Source organism: Pogona vitticeps, chromosome 2 (assembly GCF_051106095.1).
Source record: "Pogona vitticeps strain Pit_001003342236 chromosome 2, PviZW2.1, whole genome shotgun sequence".
NCBI lineage: Eukaryota > Metazoa > Chordata > Lepidosauria > Squamata > Agamidae > Pogona > Pogona vitticeps.
Window position 1 is genome coordinate 294276100 of NC_135784.1, and position 19544 is coordinate 294295643.

The 19544-nt window shown below is 41.6% G+C and overlaps 2 protein-coding genes across 5 annotated transcripts in view; both read right to left on the reverse strand.

The window, feature by feature from the left end:
• Positions 1-10469, reverse strand: part of TTC23L (tetratricopeptide repeat domain 23 like) — a 26486-nt gene extending 16017 nt beyond the window's left edge. Inside the window, exons 1-4 of the mRNA XM_020795709.3 lie at positions 9387-10469; positions 7715-7853; positions 6372-6495; positions 1716-1875 (exon numbers count right to left, since the gene is read on the reverse strand). Coding sequence (XP_020651368.3) covers positions 1716-1875; positions 6372-6495; positions 7715-7834 — 404 coding nt within the window. The 5' untranslated portion in view covers positions 7835-7853; positions 9387-10469. The remainder of the gene's footprint in view (positions 1-1715; positions 1876-6371; positions 6496-7714; positions 7854-9386) is intronic.
• Positions 10470-11514: 1045 nt separating this feature from the next.
• Positions 11515-19544, reverse strand: part of RAI14 (retinoic acid induced 14) — a 142773-nt gene continuing 134743 nt past the window's right edge. For all 4 annotated transcript variants that reach the window (XM_072992851.2, XM_072992855.2, XM_072992854.2 and 1 more), the window contains 3 exons: positions 18468-18617; positions 15318-15383; positions 11515-13967 (listed from right to left, as the gene is read on the reverse strand). In XM_072992851.2, coding sequence (XP_072848952.2) covers positions 13866-13967; positions 15318-15383; positions 18468-18617 — 318 coding nt within the window. In that variant the 3' untranslated portion in view covers positions 11515-13865. The remainder of the gene's footprint in view (positions 13968-15317; positions 15384-18467; positions 18618-19544) is intronic.

A 19544-nucleotide genomic window follows, 5' to 3' on the forward strand; every position in this document is an offset into this window, starting at 1 on the left:
TATGCACACACCTGCTGCTGGAGCATCAATCCTATGTGGTGTTCTGCATATGACTAAGTGCCAGCCACTGCTAATCAGTGGCTGCATGTCAATAAATACAGAAGTGGCACTGAAGCGGCTGCATCAATAAATCCAGAAGCACCAGTTGAACAGTTGCATGCATGTACTTTGACTGTTATGTATTTTAGAAATGTGGAGATTTCTCTTCGTGCTGGAAATATTCTATTTCTGTCTGGCCCGAAACACCTGAGTGCCTAAAATGACACGCCTAAATGACAGCCACTGCTAATAATTAAGATGGAAAATCCAATCTGTGAGGAAATTTTTACACAAGCCTGGAGGAAAATGGAAGTGTTGCATAAGCAAATGCAAAGTGTACTGCTTATATACCGCCCCATAGTGCTTAAAGCACTCTCTGGGTGGTTTAGGTAAAGGTAAAGGTTCCCCTTGACAATTTTTGTCGTCGTGTTCGACTCTAGGGGGCGGTGCTCATCCCCGTTTCCAAGCCATAGAGCCAGCATTTGTCCATAGATAGTTTCTGTGGTCACGTGCCCAGCACGACTAGACATGGAACGCTGTTACCTTCCCACCGAGGTGGTCCCTGTATATCTACTCACATTTGCATGCTTTCGAACCGCTAGGTTGGCAGGAGCTGGGACAAGTGGCGGGCGCTTACTCCATCACGTGGATTCGATCTTACGACTGCTGGTCTTCTGACCCTGCAGCACAGGCTTCTGTGGTTTAGCCCGCAGCGCCACCACGTCCCTCTGGGTGGTTTAATTTTTTTTAAAAAAAATATATATATATATACAGGCTACACATTGCCCCCTGCCAGCAAGCTGGGTACTCATTCTACCAATCTCGGAAGGATGGAAGACTGAGTGAGCCTCAAGCCAGCCATCAGTTCCATAGGTATCAAAGCTGACCATGAGCAGAGTTTTGGTTTAACCACTAGACCCTGAGACATAAAGGCAGAAAGGGACACTTGCACAAGTTAATTATACTGTGATTACTCTTTTATAAAGCCATAAAATTTGGGGCCAGGTTAACTGAAGGAGTGTGTTCTTCCCTATAGAACTATTTGGTCCTTAGGTCTGTCAGGAAAGTCCTTGCTGATCATGCCATATGCTTGCCAGATCTGTTGTTTGGTCATTCAGAGCAGGGCATCTTGTGTTGAGGCACCCATGATATGAAATGCCCTTCCCTCAAAGATTCACTGTGCTCCTACAACTTTTAATTTTAGGTGCATGTTAGAATTCTGCCTATTCATACAAGCTTTCATTGTCTAATTCACCATGTACTTCAAGCATCATATAGGTGTATATTAATTTGATATTGTGTATATAGTCCTGTCTATTTGTGCACTGTGTATATTGTATTGCTGATACCACCTTTGCATTAATCTTTTGTTTTCTTTATTCATATCAGAGCATTGCACAATTTAACATTATGGGCACATAGGAAATATAGGTAAAATTAAGAATTCTATCTTTTTGAGAGATTCCAATTTATCTCCCAAATTATGAAGGTCACATATATATTTCTGCCTTCACCCAAGGATCCCACAGGAGCATTTTAGCTTCACATCAAGCTTGTGAAGTAGACGGAGTCTTCATTCTTCCAAAGCTACTTGGTAAGCTTTGTAACGGAGCACAAGACTTGGCTGGTTTCTCACATCCAAACCTACCATTGTGATCATTGGCCTGCAAGGATATTTTTTCTGCATCACATTTGCTACGCCCAAGGTATAGTAGATGGTCACGAGTGTGCTTAAAATCTCTCCCCTTTCCTCTGAGGGTGTTGCAGAAGCACCTCTTCCCATGAAGATAGTATATTTGGCTGAGTTTGCATGATGCATAGCTTGAACAGGAAGACCTGGAAAAATTAATAAGATACTCTAAAAAGAAACACTGCAGTTTGGTGCACATTTCATTCTATCTTTGTATCAAAGGTTCAGTCAAATGTTCTTGTAACTACGAGCAGTCTTCAATGAACACAGTTATCCCTAAAAGCTGTGGTGCTAGTAAGACATCACTATCTTTTAAAGTGACATTTGCGGGCCAGGATATTTTAGGAACCACCTGCAGCAACAAAAACTTGCATGTCTGAAAGTGGCATCAGAAGTCCTACTCATGGCCCCTCCATTGTGATCAGTTAAGACTGGTGGGTAAGACAGCCTTTCTTGGGGGTGGCCGCCAGATGTACAGAACTCTCATACACCAGCACTAACACACTAAAAGATCACGCTCCGTTAATCTGAATGATCAAGTCTAACTCCACAGCTCGGTTAAAGAGAAACTGAAATAAATGGATTTGAAAGGCTTTCTTAAAAGTTGATTTGATGAGGCATATTGCAATACACTTTTCACTTTCGGTCTTTAACTAAACTTTTCAAATTCATTCATTCATTCATTCATTCATTCATTCATTCATTCATATGCCACCCTATTAGTGCAATGCACTATTCCAGGTAGTTTACAACAGTAAATAAAACCTATATGAATGAACTAAAATAAACCGTGGTTGAAGGACATTACCAACAGATTCCCTTGGAGGAAAGAGTTTGCCTATGTGGAACTAATGCAGTTGAAGATCTAACCCACTATTTATTTCACTGCCCAATCTATAAAGACCGGAGAGTAGCTTTGTTACAAGAGTTAGGTCTCACATTTGGTAGATCTGGTGCATATTTGATAAACTTTCTATTGGGGGATAAGGTGCCATACGTTTCTGAAAAGGCAGTTGGCTTTGCTTTTAAAGCAATGGTTTTAAGAAGGAAGTTCTGTAGTTATAATGGTCATGTTTTAAGTGAGGATTGAACTGTTTCACATGATGATGTTGATTTTAGATGGTTCTATTTGTATATTATATTTGATATTTTATTCTATTCAGTTTTTTTTGTAATGGCTACAGCTATACACAAATAAACTTGCTTTTAAATAAACAATAAAATTAAAACATTTAACCAAATAATATAGTTGGTATCTCTACATAAACAGCAGGACGAGAGGTGTAACATCAAAAACACTGTATTTTTCCATGTATAAGATGATACTTTTGTCTAAAATCTTTAGATTAAAAATTGAGGGTCATCTTATACACGGAAGTAAGGAGGGGGGAAGGGATCAAAGCACTTTGATTCCTGCTTTTCCCCTCTGCTTGCTAAGCCCCATTTAGATTTCTTAATTTTGTTAGAAAAGGGGGGTCTTATACATGGGGTCATCTTATACACGGAAAAATGCAGTAGTTTGTTTAACTTTGGCTTTAACTGAGCTATTGAAAAAGGCTTGGTTATTTATTTGTTTTTTATTTTATTTATTACATTTAAACCCCGCCCATCTAGTCAACTTAGTCAATTTATCTAATGGCTGCTGGCTTAAATAAAATCATTCAACTTTAATCATTCTTAACAATTTTAATGTCATTTTATTTGAGTGTTGAGCCTGATTGTATAATGATTCCAGAAGACTTTTTTAATGTTACTGTAATTCAGTGTTTTATTGCACATGTGACCCAAGTAGAGAGGGCTTTCTTCTGATTCCTAAGTGATCATCACAATCTTTAGATAATTGGTGGTTTCCAAATGTATTGGGCTATAACTTCTGTAACTCAGCATGTCTGGAGGGTATCAAGCTGAAGTAGTGTGCTTCATGGTGACAAGATTTTTAGGATTTACTTTGACAGCCATTCCTTCTGCACTTTGTTTTGGAATTGTTGAAGGGCCACTGGATGGCAGCACATCCCTAGCTTCCCGCCCATCAAGCATGTGAGCCATATTGCTTTTACAGCTACAGTCATGTGAAAAAGAAAGTACACCCTCTTTGAATTCTATGGTTTTATATATCAGGACATAATAACAATCACCTTAACCTTAGCAGGTCTGAAAATTGGGTAAATACAATATCAGATGAACAATAACACGTGACATATTACAGCATCTCATGATTTATTTTACAAAGGTAAAGCCAAAATGAAGCCATGTGTGAACAACTAAGCACACTCTTTCTGCTTCCATAGGAATTAAGAAGCTAAGTAGCAGCCAGGTGCTGCTAACCAAATGCACTTTAGTAATTGATCATCAACAAGTGTGACCACCTCTATACAGTGGACCCTCGACTTATGGAATTAATCCGCATTGGAACTGTGGCCACAGGTCGAAAATTCCATAGGTCGAGGGTCCATTTCCCATAGGAATGCATTGAAAACCATTTAATTCGTTCGAGCCAAAGGAAAAAATCCTGGGCTCCCAAAGCTGCACCCACTGCCCCCTCCCTTATGTCCCGGCTGCCTTCTGCTTCGCGTCCCAGCCGGAATGGGAGGCAGACAAGAGGGCAGCGGGGGCTGCTTTGTATTTCCCGCTCTTTCCCCCTGCCGTTCGTAGGTCGAAGCTCCAGCCGCAAGTCAAACTAAAATTTTGCAGCCGGAGCTTTTTTTACCTAGAAATTTCCGTAAGTAGGGACCTTCGTAAGTCGAGGGTCCACTGTAAAAGCCGAAGTTTTAGCAGTTTGCTGGTCTGGACTATACCATTGTGTAGTAACACAATGCCAAGGAGGAAACACATCTGCAATGATTATAGAGAAGCAATTGTTGCTGCCATCAATCTGGGAAGGGTTAGAAGGCCATTTTCAAACAATTTAGAGTCCATCATTCTACAGATTATTCACGAACATTCAAGACAGTTGCAATCTTCCCAGGAGTGAACATCCAAGCAGATTCACCCCAAAGTCAGACTGTGCGATGCTCAGAGAAATTGCAAAAGCCCCAAGAGTTACATCTCAGAAACTAAGGGCCTCAGTATTATAAATGCTAAAGTTCATGTTTGTTTGGAGTGGTTGCTAGGATAAAGTCTTTTATCTCTAAAAAAAATGGCACCACAGCTTTGGTTTACAAAGCTGAAGCTGGACAAACCACAAAACTTCTGGAACAATGTCCTTTGGTCAGACCCAAGTGGAGGTGTTTGATTATAATGCACAGTGCCATGTTTGGCAAGAATCAGAAACAGCATATCAGCACAAACTTGTCATACCAACTATCAAACATGGTGGTAGAGGGGTGATAACTTGGGCTTGTTTTGCAGCCACAGGACCTGAGCACCTTGCAGTCATTGAGCTGACCATGAACTCTTTTATATACCAAAGTATTCTGGAGTCAATTGAGAGGTCATTTGTCTGACAGCTAAAGCTTGGCCAAAACTGGGTCATGCAACAGGACAATGATCCCAAGCACACCAGCAAATCTGCAACGGAACGGCTGAAGGTGAAAAAGAAAAGAATCAAGGTGTTGCAATGGCCCAATCAAAGCCCAGACCTCAACCCAGTTGAAATGCTGTGGCAGCACCTTAAGAAAGCTGTGCATAAACAAATACCTTCAAATGTCAATGAACTGAAGCAAAGTTGTAAAGAAGAGTGGGCCAAAAATCCTCCACCAACAATGTGAGAGACTGATAAAGTCATACAGAGTAGACATATTCTAGATGGGCGGTATATATGTTTAATAAATAAATACAGAAAATGATTACTTCAAGTTATTGCTGCTAAAGGTTTGCTTCTACAAGCTATTGAATCATAAGATATACTTAGTTTTTCACACATGGTTTCTCAATTTTGGCTTTATGTTTGTGAAATAAATCATGGCCCAGTGTAATATGTCATGTGCTATTGTTCCTCTGAGGTACCTAATGTTCAGACCTGCTAAGGACCAGATGATTTTTATTATTTCCTGATCTCTAAAAGCATAGAATTCAAAGAAGGTGGACTTTCTTTTTGTTATTCCCAGCTTCCCAAGTAAGGGCAGATTACAGTGTGTGTGTCAGTGTGAGAGAGTCCAAAGGGAAGAGAAAAAAAAAAAAAGCCCTTTGCAGACGCCCACATGTGACATACACATTTTTGTATTTCTCCACATCTGTCATGCATTAACACTCAACATCACTCTAATCCGTGGCACTCTTCCTTGATGCCCCTGCCATGATTAGATTTGCCACCTCTAAAAAGATGTGATCTCCGTGTGACAGCTATAAATTTGACAGACAAAAGTCGCGCCCTCTCCGTGATCCACATGTTGCTAAAAATATTACCCTGTAAATTCCTGTCTGATTAAACCCTCAGCGGTCCCACCACGGACAACCTCAAGATAAAAATGGCAACATTTGCATTGAGAACCACGTGGGACACAGTGCCAATATTTCATGTTCTTCCAAGCAGCAATCTTAGCTATAGGGAACAAGCAACAATGCCTTGACACTTCAGCAAGTAATGGAGATTTATTTTAATTTTTTTATTTTAAAATATTTTTACTCTGCTTCTCCTTAAAAAAAAAAGGACCCAGGTTGTTTGATTAGAGTTCCTGATGGAACCAGCGGGGAAATGCTTTACCTCGGAGTGTAAGATAGCTGTGAGCAAGGTTAGCAAGTGCCTGTGACAAACGCCAGTGCTCATTTCCATAGATAATTCGGGTGAGAGCGGTACATTGAATCAGTTCCCTGCAGGTGTTATGAGCCTAGAGGGGGGAAAGGCAGATTTGCTGTTAGAAAGGAAATTACTAGCTAGGTGCCTTCTTGTTAAAGGGAGCTTCAGAACAGGGTGATTCTGAGCCGCAAAACAGATGGCTCTACCCTTAAGCAAAGTGAGGCAACTGTGTCAGGTGGTAAATACAGCAGGGAGCCGTGAAAATCCCCATTGAAATTTCTTCGGAGCCATTCTTTTTTTTCTGAAGCACAGATAGGAGATGCTACAGCTCCCAGAGTACTCTAGCCAGCATAGCCTATGGAGGAAGTTAACTTCAAGTTCAGGAATTGTCTTTGTCTCTGGTGGCAAAAACATATTGGGCAGGCTTTGCTCCTTTCCCAGATGTAGCTTATGAAAGAGTGGCCTTCCTTTCTGAATGTGTGCAGCAACAAAGGTTGGAATCGCACTGTTGCAACCCACTGTAACATGGACAGACGGCGCAATACTCAGGACAGCTGCAGGACACCCACGTGCAGAGACATGAGAGAGAGAATTTTAAACAATAAAATATATTAAAATCTGCTGCTGGCAGAGCTTGAAAACATTACTTTTTTTACTCCTATTTGACTTCTAGAACTTGCCCAAGTAATGTGGCAAAGAAGGGCTGGGGGATTCGGGGAGTTGTAGCCCCAAACAGAAATGTTTGCAAGGTCAGCGACATCATTAGTCTTGGCCTGTTAGTGTTCCATTTCTCCGGCTTTTGTCACACTGTTTTTGTGTACAATCCCCTTTTTTCTTTGGCCATGTGGAATAAGAGAGAGATAACATTCTAGGTAGGGGTTTTAAACGGAGTTTAGCCCATCTAACCCAGTAATGTCCACACTGGGCGGCAGCCTCTGCCTGGAGTTTCAGGAAGGGTTCTTCCCTCCCCCCTTGCCTAGAGAGGTATGGGATGGCTTGAACAAACTTCTCCATGTAAAGCACATACTGTGCCACTGAACAATAGACTTTGTGCGGCTCAGTGGCGAAGCACCTACTCTGTGTCCAAAAATGTGATGGACACATCTCTATCACCGTTATTTATTTATTTGAAATATTTTTACCCCTCCTTTCTCCTTGAAAAGGACCCAAGGCGGCTTACAACATTGAAAGACAATATGTAAAGCTAAGAACCATGAGAGGTATCTTACATCATAAAAAAGGCAGTATGAGCCCAGTAATTTCTAGCACTCCGCAGGTACCAAAGGAAACATATAGATAATACACGTTACCTCTTTCTCTTTTGCAAACTTTTCTGCCTTTTTCTGTGCTTCAGCTAACTTAGCTGCTGGTGTGGCAAACAGTGTGCTCTTCACTTCCTTTTCTTGACAGTCATTGCCTGCTTCATCCATGTATAGGTCGTGCCTCAGCCTTAGAATTCATAAAATAGGGGTCAGCTAGCAGCGGCCACTGGGCCAAATCTGTCCCTCTGTGGGGCACCTCTTGAACGTAGAGTTGCCTTTCTAGGGGCAAAAGCTAAATGAGACTGTGCCAATGAGAACTGTTAGCAAATTGGTTGGAAAGGATTTCTTCTTAGGGCATTATTTTCCTACATATACTCTAATTTCTCTGAAAGCTCTTTGACAAAACAGACCAGCCAATATCACGGTTTTAAAGATATTTTCTTTGGCTAAGGTTTAAATGCAGGGGGTGAACATTTTGTTATGTGAAGCCACATATCCTAGGGTTTAACAGACAAAAGTAGATAGGGCAAAAAAGAAAAATACTATAGTACCTCTGTTCTGTTTCACAGGGCTTAAGACATTTAGGTTTTGCGATACTGAGAACTTGCATACAGTTTAGCCATTGGTATGTTCACTGGGGATTCTGGGGGTTGTAATCCAGAAAGTTACATCTCCAAGTTTTGTAGCTAGAAATGGTAAAGGGGCAGATTCTACCATTGTGCAGAGCTGAGCCCTCACTCAATGGTAAAGCACAATGCTTTGCATGCAACCCCCCCCCCCAAAAAAAAACAAACCAGAAACATCCAAACAAACCCAAACCTAAATCTTTGAAAATGCAGATTACAGCATGCTGAGAAAGCCCCTCTCCCTAGATGATGGCAAAGCAAATGGTATTGGGCTAACTGGTCAAGTGTTTCAACTGTACAGAGGTAAAATCTAGTGGTCTGATAGAGTTAGTTGTGCACTGTCAAGTCATAACTGACACTGTGAGACTAATAGAGCTTTCAAGGTAAGCAAGATATTTAAGGAGTAGCTTTACTGGTTTCACACCCCCAGGGAGCTTCCATGACCGAATAGGCATTTGAACCTGGGTTTCCTGAATTCTAGTCCGTCTCTCTATCCATGACAATACAAGGGGTACCGATGGTCTGACATACCAATGCGTTTGTGATTAATAAAAGCACGGCATGGCTCAGCATTCAACAAAATAGTGCATGCTGTCAGCTTGAGCCTTCTTTACCTTGACAAACGCAACCTCCTCTCAACTTGCATATCCTTCCCCAATGCAACACCTGAGGATGACCTCTATCCCCAAGCCCTTTATTTGGCATATTCAAATTTTAGTGAAAATTGCTGGAGCTATTGATACAAAAGGCCTGCCAGGTAAAGCGCCAGATAATTGCACCACAAGAAATGGTTGCTACTGGTGAACCAGATAACCACAGAGCTGGAATCAAAGTGGCTTAAAAAAAAACCCTGTCAGTCTTTTGTCATATCACGAATACTTATTTTACGCCCTTCTCCATGAACCACCAGTTTTTTCTCTGAAGTTTGCATGGCTTTTATTTTTGCCTCTCCCAGCCCACAAAATGATCAGATACAAACACTGGTCCTGAAGATCTCATATACTAGATCTGACAGATTAAAAAAATGTAAATCTATTTTTGTTTTTTAACAGATTTCCCAACAACAAAATTGGGAGGCAAAAGCCTTCTCTTACCTCAGTCAAAGGCCCCAAGAAAGTCAATGGAAAATGCTTCCTCCTTCTACTTGACTTTGGGCCCTCGAAAAGCATACACTGCCAGGGTTCATCTTAACCCCAAATACAAGAGAGAAAATTACTGGGCTGGTTTTTCAGGCTCCTACCTCCACAATGGATCGTTTTACAGTGTTGCTTTTAAAACCAGGCCTCCAGGCCTCCCAAGCTGTCGCCTTGGTGACAATCCACTGCCTTAGCTGTCCTGGTGACAAACAACACTCTTTATTGTAATTTGTTCTCTGAACTTAAAATAAATTCTACTGTTTGTCTTTAGCTGTTTGTCTTTTAGCATGTTCGCCAGAGACTGGCGAAACATTAGGAAGAACAACCTTCAGAACACGGCCAAAGAGCCCGAAAAACCCACAACAACCAACACTCTTGGTTTGAAAACTGTTTTTCAGCTTAACCAGAATAGAAATCCTGATACAGCATGGTCTGAGGTGATGAGGTGAAAGATTACTAGAATAAAAACCTTGCATGTGTTTTCCTTTTAGTCCACCTTTCCTCCAAGACTCCATTCCCACATCCCAGTTATTTTTCATCCACTGGAATGTTCACTGGTAGAACATGGTTAAGCTGGGTGAGATAAAGATGGAATGTGTAGCCCCAAATCAGACTAGTAAACTTGACAGCTGATAGTGGGGTGCTGACCTTAGACCAGGGAGACTGGAACTGATATTTTTAGACTACAAATCCCAGAATACCCAACCCCCATGGCCAGAGGCCATACTGGCTAGGGATTTGGCATTCCAAAACTTAGAATCATGCAATGATTGGAAGGGGGTCTACAAGGCCATCAAATGTCTTTAGCACTTAATGCAGGAATCCAGCATAATCCCAATGCCTACCTAGACCAAGCATGTTCTTTGTCCAGCATTCTGTACACGAGCACTCTTGATTTTGGCTGCCCCTTCCCCCATTAAATGGATTACAGGCGCAAACATGCTAAAGACAAAACATAGCATTTATTTTAAGTTCAGAGAACAAATTAAAATACCTGTCCCTTTCTTTCCTTTCATAGAGTTGGAACAGACTCAATGGGTCATTTAGTCCAACCCCTAGCAGTTAGAACATATCCAGGGTCTTTTAAAGACATTGGTTGAAATCCAGGAAATAACAACTAAAGTGGACTCATTCAATGGACCGTATCTAGTTGTGATTTACAACTGGATTTCAGCCACTGAGAGGTTGTCAGAGAATGTACATTTCAGCACCCCATAATCACCTCTTCTCATCGCACGTTCCGTCAGTGCAATTTTTGCCAGTATTTGCGGGGTGGCGTGGGGAACGACAAATATAAAACTTTTTTAAAAAAAACAACCTAACAGCTATATTTGATTTTATGGCTAAAGTTAAAGACAATATTTTCTCACAATGGCAAAGCAACTTTAGAATACTTCTTTCCCCCAGCTCATTTTTCTTGTCATCAATGCCGAGAAATGAGATCAAGGTATTTTTCTCAGAAGGAGGATTCTATGGTTATAGCGGATAATGACCAAACCTTAAGGGTGCCATTGTGGAACACAACTTTTTTTGTTGTTGTTTAGTCATGTCCTACTTTTCGTGACCCCATGGACCAGAGCACGCCAGGCTCTCCTGTCTTCCACTGCCTCCCGGAGTTGTGTCAAATTCATGTTGGCTGCTTCGATGACACTGTCCAACCATCTCATCCTCTGTCGTCCCCTTCTCCTCTTGCCCTCATATTTTCCCAACATCAGGGTCTTTACCAGGGAGTCTTCTCTTCTCATGAGATCCCCAAAGTATTAGAGCCTCAGCTTCAGGATCTGTCCTTCCAGTGAGCACTCAGGATTGATTTCTTTCAGAACGGATTTGTTCTCCTTGCAGTCCAGGGGACTCTCATTTTTTACTAAGTACTAATTTGGACAATGCTCCTTCTCCTTCACAATTCAGAACTCAAAAGAGTTTGATAAAGACAGAGAGCTATGATAACATTTGGAACTTTAATCAGGGCCTTCTTGAAAATTATCTTCAAACAGTGCAGTTGTCTCACATCACTCTGCAGCACAGATTCCCCCCCCCCCCAACGTGGCCAAGAGATCTATATGAAACAAAAGGAATGGAAGATATATTTTTTTTTTAAAAAAAGTTTATTTGCTGGATGAGGAAACTTTTGTAAAATTACATACAAAGGAACAATCACTATGCTATTGTATACAATTTCCAATGTTTCACAATGATAATTGTAATAAATACACATAACAAAACAAAATAAAAAGCTAAATTTATCAGGCAACCTACAAAATGGTTCCTCAAGTTTATACTTGGCAGCATTTAATTGGCATATTTTAGGGGTTTGTTTTTTTTAAAGTTTTCACATTTCTTTGGAGCATTAAAAAAAGGTGTTAATTATGAACTATTGTTCAAAATGGATTGATATCTAGTTAAACCAAAGAAAGAGAAAAACATGCAAGAACAAAGCCCAAGAGATTTTATGCCCCTAATTCCATTTAATATCAGCCACTATAAAAAAAAGCTGGGCTGCTATTTAGTTTATGGTGGATTTGGTAGCTCTCAGGCACGGAACAATTACTTGGTTTTTACTAACTTTTATTGTATAGAATCCTGGGAAACTCTGCAGCAAATGTAGTTCCTCCAGTAGGGGTAAAACCATCACATAATGCTATTCCCTTTAGGTAAAGTGTACATTTTTAGGCTTCTGGGATTTTTCAGTGCACAGACTGCTGGTGTAGCACACCCATAGCCCAAAATGTTATTTTTAAAGTCTTTAATCAAGACTCTCTGATTCTCAGAGGTGGCATTTCCCCCACTAGATTTCTAAACTACAGGCATGTTTCTGCAAGTGCTTTGTTTATGCTGCAAGTTTTCCTGGTTTTACCTCAGATATAAGAATTTATAGCACTCTCCACAATCTACAATTCTCACAGCACTTTTAAGAAATGCCACAGCAGTTTCCCTGATTTTGAACATGGTTTCGAAAGTACTGCAGGGTGTTAATCTGCTATTTAAAAACAAGTGGTAAAGTAGGGTATCACTTACTCCTGTTTTCCCCATCTGAGGAAAAGACACTCTAGTATTGGTTGAGTACTCTCCAGGCTCTTTGTCTGTATCTCCATAGATAACAAAAATGCAATTACAATAACTGCTAAAAGGACTTTTAGGCACAAAAACAATTCGTAGGATCATTCCTCTATATCACATAAATTTAACGTAGGAAACAGCCCTTAGAACATAACACAAGGCTTATCTGTGGTTCAGGTATTACAACGTTTGGCAAAAAAAGATTATTATTATTTTTTTAAAAAAAGTGGGGAGGGGGACACTTGACCATCTTCTTTTCTACTAGGATGCATGACAATTCATTTTGAGGATAGCCTTGTCTAGGGAGACCTCCACTACATTTCATAAGAGAGTTCAGTGGAAAGAAAAAAAGGCAACTGCCTAAAAAGTTTGTTACCGAGGCCAAACGCAAATCAACACAACCAAAGAAAGAGTGATACGCAGCAAATGGCTTTAGTTACAAAAACGTTTCTAAATTTGAGGGCCAGTAAAAATATATTGTAGAGAAGATCTTTTTAAAAAGTGAGGTTCAGAACTGTGAGACAAACAGCGCTCACTGTAAACATCATGAGTTTGTTCGGATCCCTTATTCCCTCAGAACACTAGGTCACCCCACCCCCACCCCTCCTGAGCTCCACCCCCCACAGCCCTGCAAGGATTTGCATAGATAACTTGACCTACTGCTTAGTAAAGAGACTGAGGTTGTAGCAAAAATTCATTCACCTGCTTCAGTACTATGGCTCTGCTTTCTGTGATTCGGTTCATATATGTCACTGATCTGGGCTTTGCGTAGCGTAGTCCAAATGAGACGATGGTAAATTCCAGAATGAAAGGGGAGATTGAGCCCAGGAGAGAGCAAGAGCTGGCTTTAGGTAACTAGTAGGCTGGTTTAACAAAGTTGATTTTTAAATCTTCTTTCAGGCAACAAGGCCTAAAGGTTTTAGAGTCAACAGATGTGCCTACCTTGATAACGGATGCCAGGGTGTCTTAAAACATACAAAGTTTGCTTCTTTCTCTTTGACAACTGCACACAGAAACATTCTTAACTCTCAGTTGTGTAGCTATTCATTTGCAAAATGCAGCACTAGAAACTAGAACTTCCATGGTTTGCACACTGACTCATTGTAACAAAAAGAAGCATTGAGATATATTCTAATACTGTTGGTCATACCCCGACCACCCCTGATTTGAAGTAATAGCAGTTTCTGGCAAAATTGTGCATTTTTATCTAAAAAGCACTCTGGGAAATACTGGAGTAAGGGAAGACATGGCAATGCATTAGCTCATTAGACATAAGAAATGAAATTGGAAGTGTGGCAACGGTCCGTGACCATTCCCTGTGGGGAGGTGCTCATCAAATTTCATTTTAAGGCGCATCTCGAACTCTCCCAAGTAGCACCATCAGGGATCAACGAAAACGGTTTCACTCTTTTTTTGTGACTGACTTTTGCACATGGTTAAAATCTGTTTCAGCACTTTCTGAACATCTTCATCCATCTGGCCCTATAGGAAAAAAAGGAGAGAGAATGTTAGTTACATATGAGGATCACCTAGCAAGCTAAACTTTTTAGTCTTTTGAAAGGCTTTTAAAAAATCAATGATTACTCTGTTTCCAGACTCTATTTTAAATGCTACTCTCATTGCTCAGTTTGCTGATACACTGCCTTTCATTAATACATAGAGGTTAGGGCTGAGCCATTAGCTGATTAAGATCAGCTTCTGCTAACCCAGTGGCCCCAAAATATGTTTAGATTAATTGATCAAAATTATTTTGACTCAGCAAAGAGGGACATTCCCAATCAGTGAGGCAAAATGCAATAAAACCAATTTATTCTGTTTTTTTAAAAAAAATGAGGAGGGAAAACATTTATTTAGAGAGCTGGCCACTACTCAGGGCAGCTAGCAGAACAAGATGAAATAATATAACATAATAAAAACACAAATGGAAACACAGATAAGACATCATACACAATACAATAACTTATTAATTTGGGGCAAGGCTCTGAAAGGCTTGCAAAAACAGCCAGGTATTAATTTGTCTCCTGAAACCGAAGAGGGATGGGCCCAATTGCACCTCAAAAATTCTAAAGAGTGGTCCGGTGGGCCAGATAGGCGGGGTATAAATTAAAGAAAGAAAGAAAGAAAGAAAGAAAGAAAGAAAGAAAGAAAGAAAGAAAGAAAGCAATGGGGCCACCACAGAGAAGGTTCGGTTTCAAGTGACAGATTTCTGGGCCTCTTTCAGGGTGGCCACCCGAAGTATCTTATTAAAAGAGGTGGGGTGGGATGGCTAAACGTTTTGAGGGAGAGGCGCTCATACAGGTAGAAGGGTCGTAAACCATTAAGGGCACTGAATGTCAACACAAGCACCTTAAACTTGGCCTGGAAGCCCACAGGCAGCCAGCCCAGGATAGGTGTCTCTTTTTCACAAGCTAAGTAAGATTTACTTCTTTCTCTCCAACCCTTCTTTGCATACATCAAACAAACTACTAATTTAGAAGACAGGGCTGGTCCTTCCCCTAGACAAGAGTGGGGCAGTTATCTCAGACAGCAGATATGATGTAATGAAAGACAGCAAATTAATAGCTATTTTGTTTGTCTTTATTGGTCAGAATCTTGCCATTTGGATTTCAGCAAAATGTCTTAGGCCTGCCCCATAGAAGAGACATTCCACTTTCACACAAAAAGGAATTTCTCTCTTATAGGGTAGAGCCTGCACCATCTAATTTTTTTTAAATGACATTTAAAATTCCAAATTATTGTTTTTAGTAATATGAAGCTTTGATCTATTCATTTATTAAACACAAATGCAGGGAGTAACAAACACAAGAAGTAATGCTGGAGAAGTCCTTTTACCTGCACAGCATAGAGCAGATGAGTTCTATAAACAGATACAATATCCTGGTGTTGTTTCTTTGTTTCCTATGAAAAAAGAGAACGGGTCAAAAAGTGAATTTATCATACATGGGCATTTTGGAAAGACTATGGGTTTAACTTTATGGCAAGCAATGACTGACTGCTGTACGACAAAAGCACAGAGTAGATTCACGCATCAGAATCTCTATAGTTCTAATCAGGAATGAAAACTCTACACCAAGTGTGCCCTAAATTCCAAATATGATGGACAAAGCACACACTACACTGCAGAAGTGTGTAATGACAGCTCCACATAGTACAATTCTGCTCCCTGGAAAGTCCTTCAGCTGTTCACCCACTCTTGAACAGGGTTCCAGGTTACAAAACACTGATGTAGAACCTGGGTGGAGGACAAAGAGTCAGGCAGAAAAGCTGCTAATAAGAGAAAAGGTTAAGAAGCTGCAGCTATCCAATTCTGGGATGCAAAGACACTTTTCCAAAGGGTCTCAGGTAGATCTCAGAAACGTTACTTTTTAAAGTACATCTTCCAGAATCCTCTAGCATGGACGGTGACCATGTTGGCAGGAGAAATTTGATACCTGCAACCCCTAACTTTCTGAAGCTCCGGAATGATCAGGCTGTTCTAATATTATGAAACACATCATTGAGTTTGTTTAGCTCCATTCTCTATTTATTTACAAAGTTCTTTCCCCTCATTTATCTTCTCAGCAAGCCAGTGAGTTAGATTAAGCTGAGACGATGAGTGACCAGTGAAGCACCCAATAAAGTTCATGTCCAAATGAGGTCTTCCTTGGTCTTACTCCAACCCTATAACTACTACTTCACCATGACGCTAGAGCAGTGGTTCCCAACCTTGGGTACCCAGATATTCCTGGACTACAACTTCCAGAAATCCAGGCCAGCACAGCTAGTGGTGAAAGCTTTTGGGAGTTTTAGTACAAGAACACTTATGGACAGTTGGGAACCACTAATCCAGAGGATTCATTCTAGAACATCAGCCCTCCTTTCCCCTTGATGGATTTTTGACTAACCAACTGAATTAGTTAATGGGGAATGAGGAGGTGGGAGTGCAGTGCAACTGAGAAGGAAGGCGCCGTGTCAACATCACCAACTGAAGACCTCTATGATGAGAGGGAAAGGAGGGAAGCTGATGAGCACGCCCACATCCTCAGAATACCTTGGAAACCACTGCTCACTCTTACATAAGCAGAAAACATAGCAACCATACAGAATCCAGCAGTAATGCTGTGTTAGGACACTGTGCTCGACTGCACTAATAGCAGCCTGCCTCACACTGTGTGCTTACATGCTCAGGTTACATTGCTATAATCAGTCTGACATCTGAGAAATGCAAAAGCCCAGGAATTCTACATCCCAGTCACCAAACTGATTTGAAAGGAACGAACCAACAAAAAAGAAAGAAGAATATATCTGCAACATGGGAATGACACTGTTGGTAGCACAGAAAGAGATTTCTTAAAATATAGTGTGTGTAGGCAGGGGGGCGGGACACCTTTCCCACCAACCTCCACCTCTGACAAGGGTGGCCTTAAAAAAACCAAAGAACAAAAGAAGACCATTTTATTTCCAGAAATCTCCCTATCTTGCCTTCACTGATGCAAGAGGAAAAACGTTTCTCCACTCATTTATATCTGATTAATGCACCAATAGCAGGCATAGGAGAAAACGTAGTCAGGTACAGTGGTGCCTCGCTTAACGAGCGCACCATACAACGACGAAATTGCATAGCGATCCTTTTTGGGATCGCTAATGCGATCGCTCAACGACTTTTAGATAGGGCGAAACTCGCTTTGCGAAGATCGGTAAGCGTTTTGCTTACCGATCTTCGCAAAACGAAGCCCCGATGATCCGGCTGACAAAATGGCCGCCGGAAGCCCCAAAATGGCTGTGCGCAGCGTTTTCGCGCCCTCCCCTCGCTTAACGAGGGCGCGAAAATGGCTGCCGGCCATAGGAAACCACTGAATGGTGAGTAAAGGAGCCTTTTGGAACGCATTAAACGATGTTTAATGCGTTCCAATGGCTTTCCCTGTCCCGTTCAGCGATGTTTCGCTATAGCGAAGGTTAATCCGTAACGGATTAACCTCGCTATGCGAGGCACCACTGTATATGGCAGTTTGCCCTCCACCATTCCATTTTTTCTATGAAGGGCAGGGGGACAGATTTGCAACAATGGTTACAAATATATGTGTGTGGGGGGGGAGACAAGGTGGGGTATTTTCCAGTGAGCAAGGATGATTGAAGGTGGCAGACAGTATGAAAACATCCGTATGGACAAACCCCAGTTTATCCTCCCCACGATCTTATGAGGTAGGACAGGCAAGAAGAATGAAACTAGCCCAAGGTCAACCAAAGGCATTTCACAGCCAAGTCAGGATCTGAAGCCACATCTTTCAAAGTCTTCGTTTAACACTCTGACCACAACGCAAACCCAGCTGGTACTACAGCAATTCATACATTGCTGGCTAGTACAAAAATAACAACTCCCCTCCACCAACCAGATGTTGCTGCATACAAGCCACCCACTCCGTGAACGACTGTGTGGATGCTTGGCTTACTCAGTTCTTCGCCTTCAACTAGGGGGTGAGTGTAGAAATCATGAAAGTCAATTCTATACCATGCAGCTTTAACCAGTGAGCCCTGTACACGTATGGCAAGACTGGCCATGGGGGAAGAGAGACCATGCCCCCTCTATGCAAAAGTTCTAAGAATCCAGGAAGTAGGGCAGGAGTGGGGAACGTGTGGCCCTCCAAATATAAGTTGGTGGCAATTCCCACCAGCCCTAGCCAGCAAATGAAGAGAAGGGAAGAAGAGACATAAAACGTCCCAATTTCTGAACTAGGGATCTTAACAGAAACACTTATATCACATATGCTATGCTAGCTGGAGGTTCTGCCAATTGTAGTCCCCCCCCCCAAAAAAAAACAGGTGAGTTCTCCAAGCTCTCTTTTTCACCACACAAAAGATAACGTCTCCAATCAGAAGATACCTACTTCTCTCTATTTGCACCAGGTCAAATGACATAAATGCAATGAGCCACCTTACTGAGAGAAAGGCTGCGTGTAAATAAGACAATTAAATAAATTTAAAAATACGTAAGTAAGTACTTACCGATAGCTGGTTCTGCAGCTGCTTCACTTGTTGTTGTAACAACTCCAGCTGCTGGCTTTGCCTTTTAGGTGTACCAGTGGTGTAAGAGAGCTGGGAGAGGCTGTTCAGGGCTTCCTTTAATTTCATTACCTCCTTGGACATGTCTGCTATCTGGTTAGAGGAAGGGAGAAAAGGATGTACCATCTGAGATGCCACAAGGGGGGGAAAAACACCCCAGCATCACCCCAGGCCTTTTGGCCCAAATCAATTTTTTTTGCTAAATATGGTTACTTCTTTGGCTTGCTAACCTTAACCCATGTAATGATCCCCCCAACCCAAAAAATGGAAACCACCAGAAGGCATGAATAGGGACACTCTAGGGAGAGTTGGTTGCAAACTGAAAGCCTGAGGATGAGAAGATAGCTCACCTGAATCAGCTGTAACATTTAATCACAGCTAATGCTATCTATAAGGGGGACGTGGTGACGCTGCGAGTTAAACTGCAGAAGCCTTTGTGCTGCAAGGTCGGAAGACTAGCAGTAGTAAGATCAAATCCACACGACGGAGTGAGCTCCCGTCACTTGTCCCTGCTCCTGCCAACCTAGCCGTTCGAAAGCATGTAAAATGTGAGTAGATAAATAGGTACCACCATGGTGGGAAGGTGACGGTGTTCCATGTCTAGTAGCGCCAGCCACATGACCATGGAAACTATCTACGGACAAACGCTGGCTCTGCGGCTGGGAGAGGCGCCCTAGAATCAGACAGGACTGGACTAAATATCAAGGGGAACTTTTACCTTTACCTAATGCTATCTATGGTTTCCCACTCTTTAACCTACCAAGCTGACATCCATTTGCAAGCCAGCTTTTAACCATGGCTTTTGTATTCAGTCTGAACTCTTTACTACAGTTAAGCACAAGGTCTGTCTGTCTTCTCCCCCTTGCCTAATGAGCACATTCATCAAAATTTCTGAAGCACAAGGACCAACACCAACAGGTTTGCGTTGCCTCTGCCTCAGCCCTTTAAGCTTAGTACGCATGTGCTCCCAGCACACAGGCTACTCATGTGCAAGTATAGCTTCTTCCTAGTGCTAGCTAA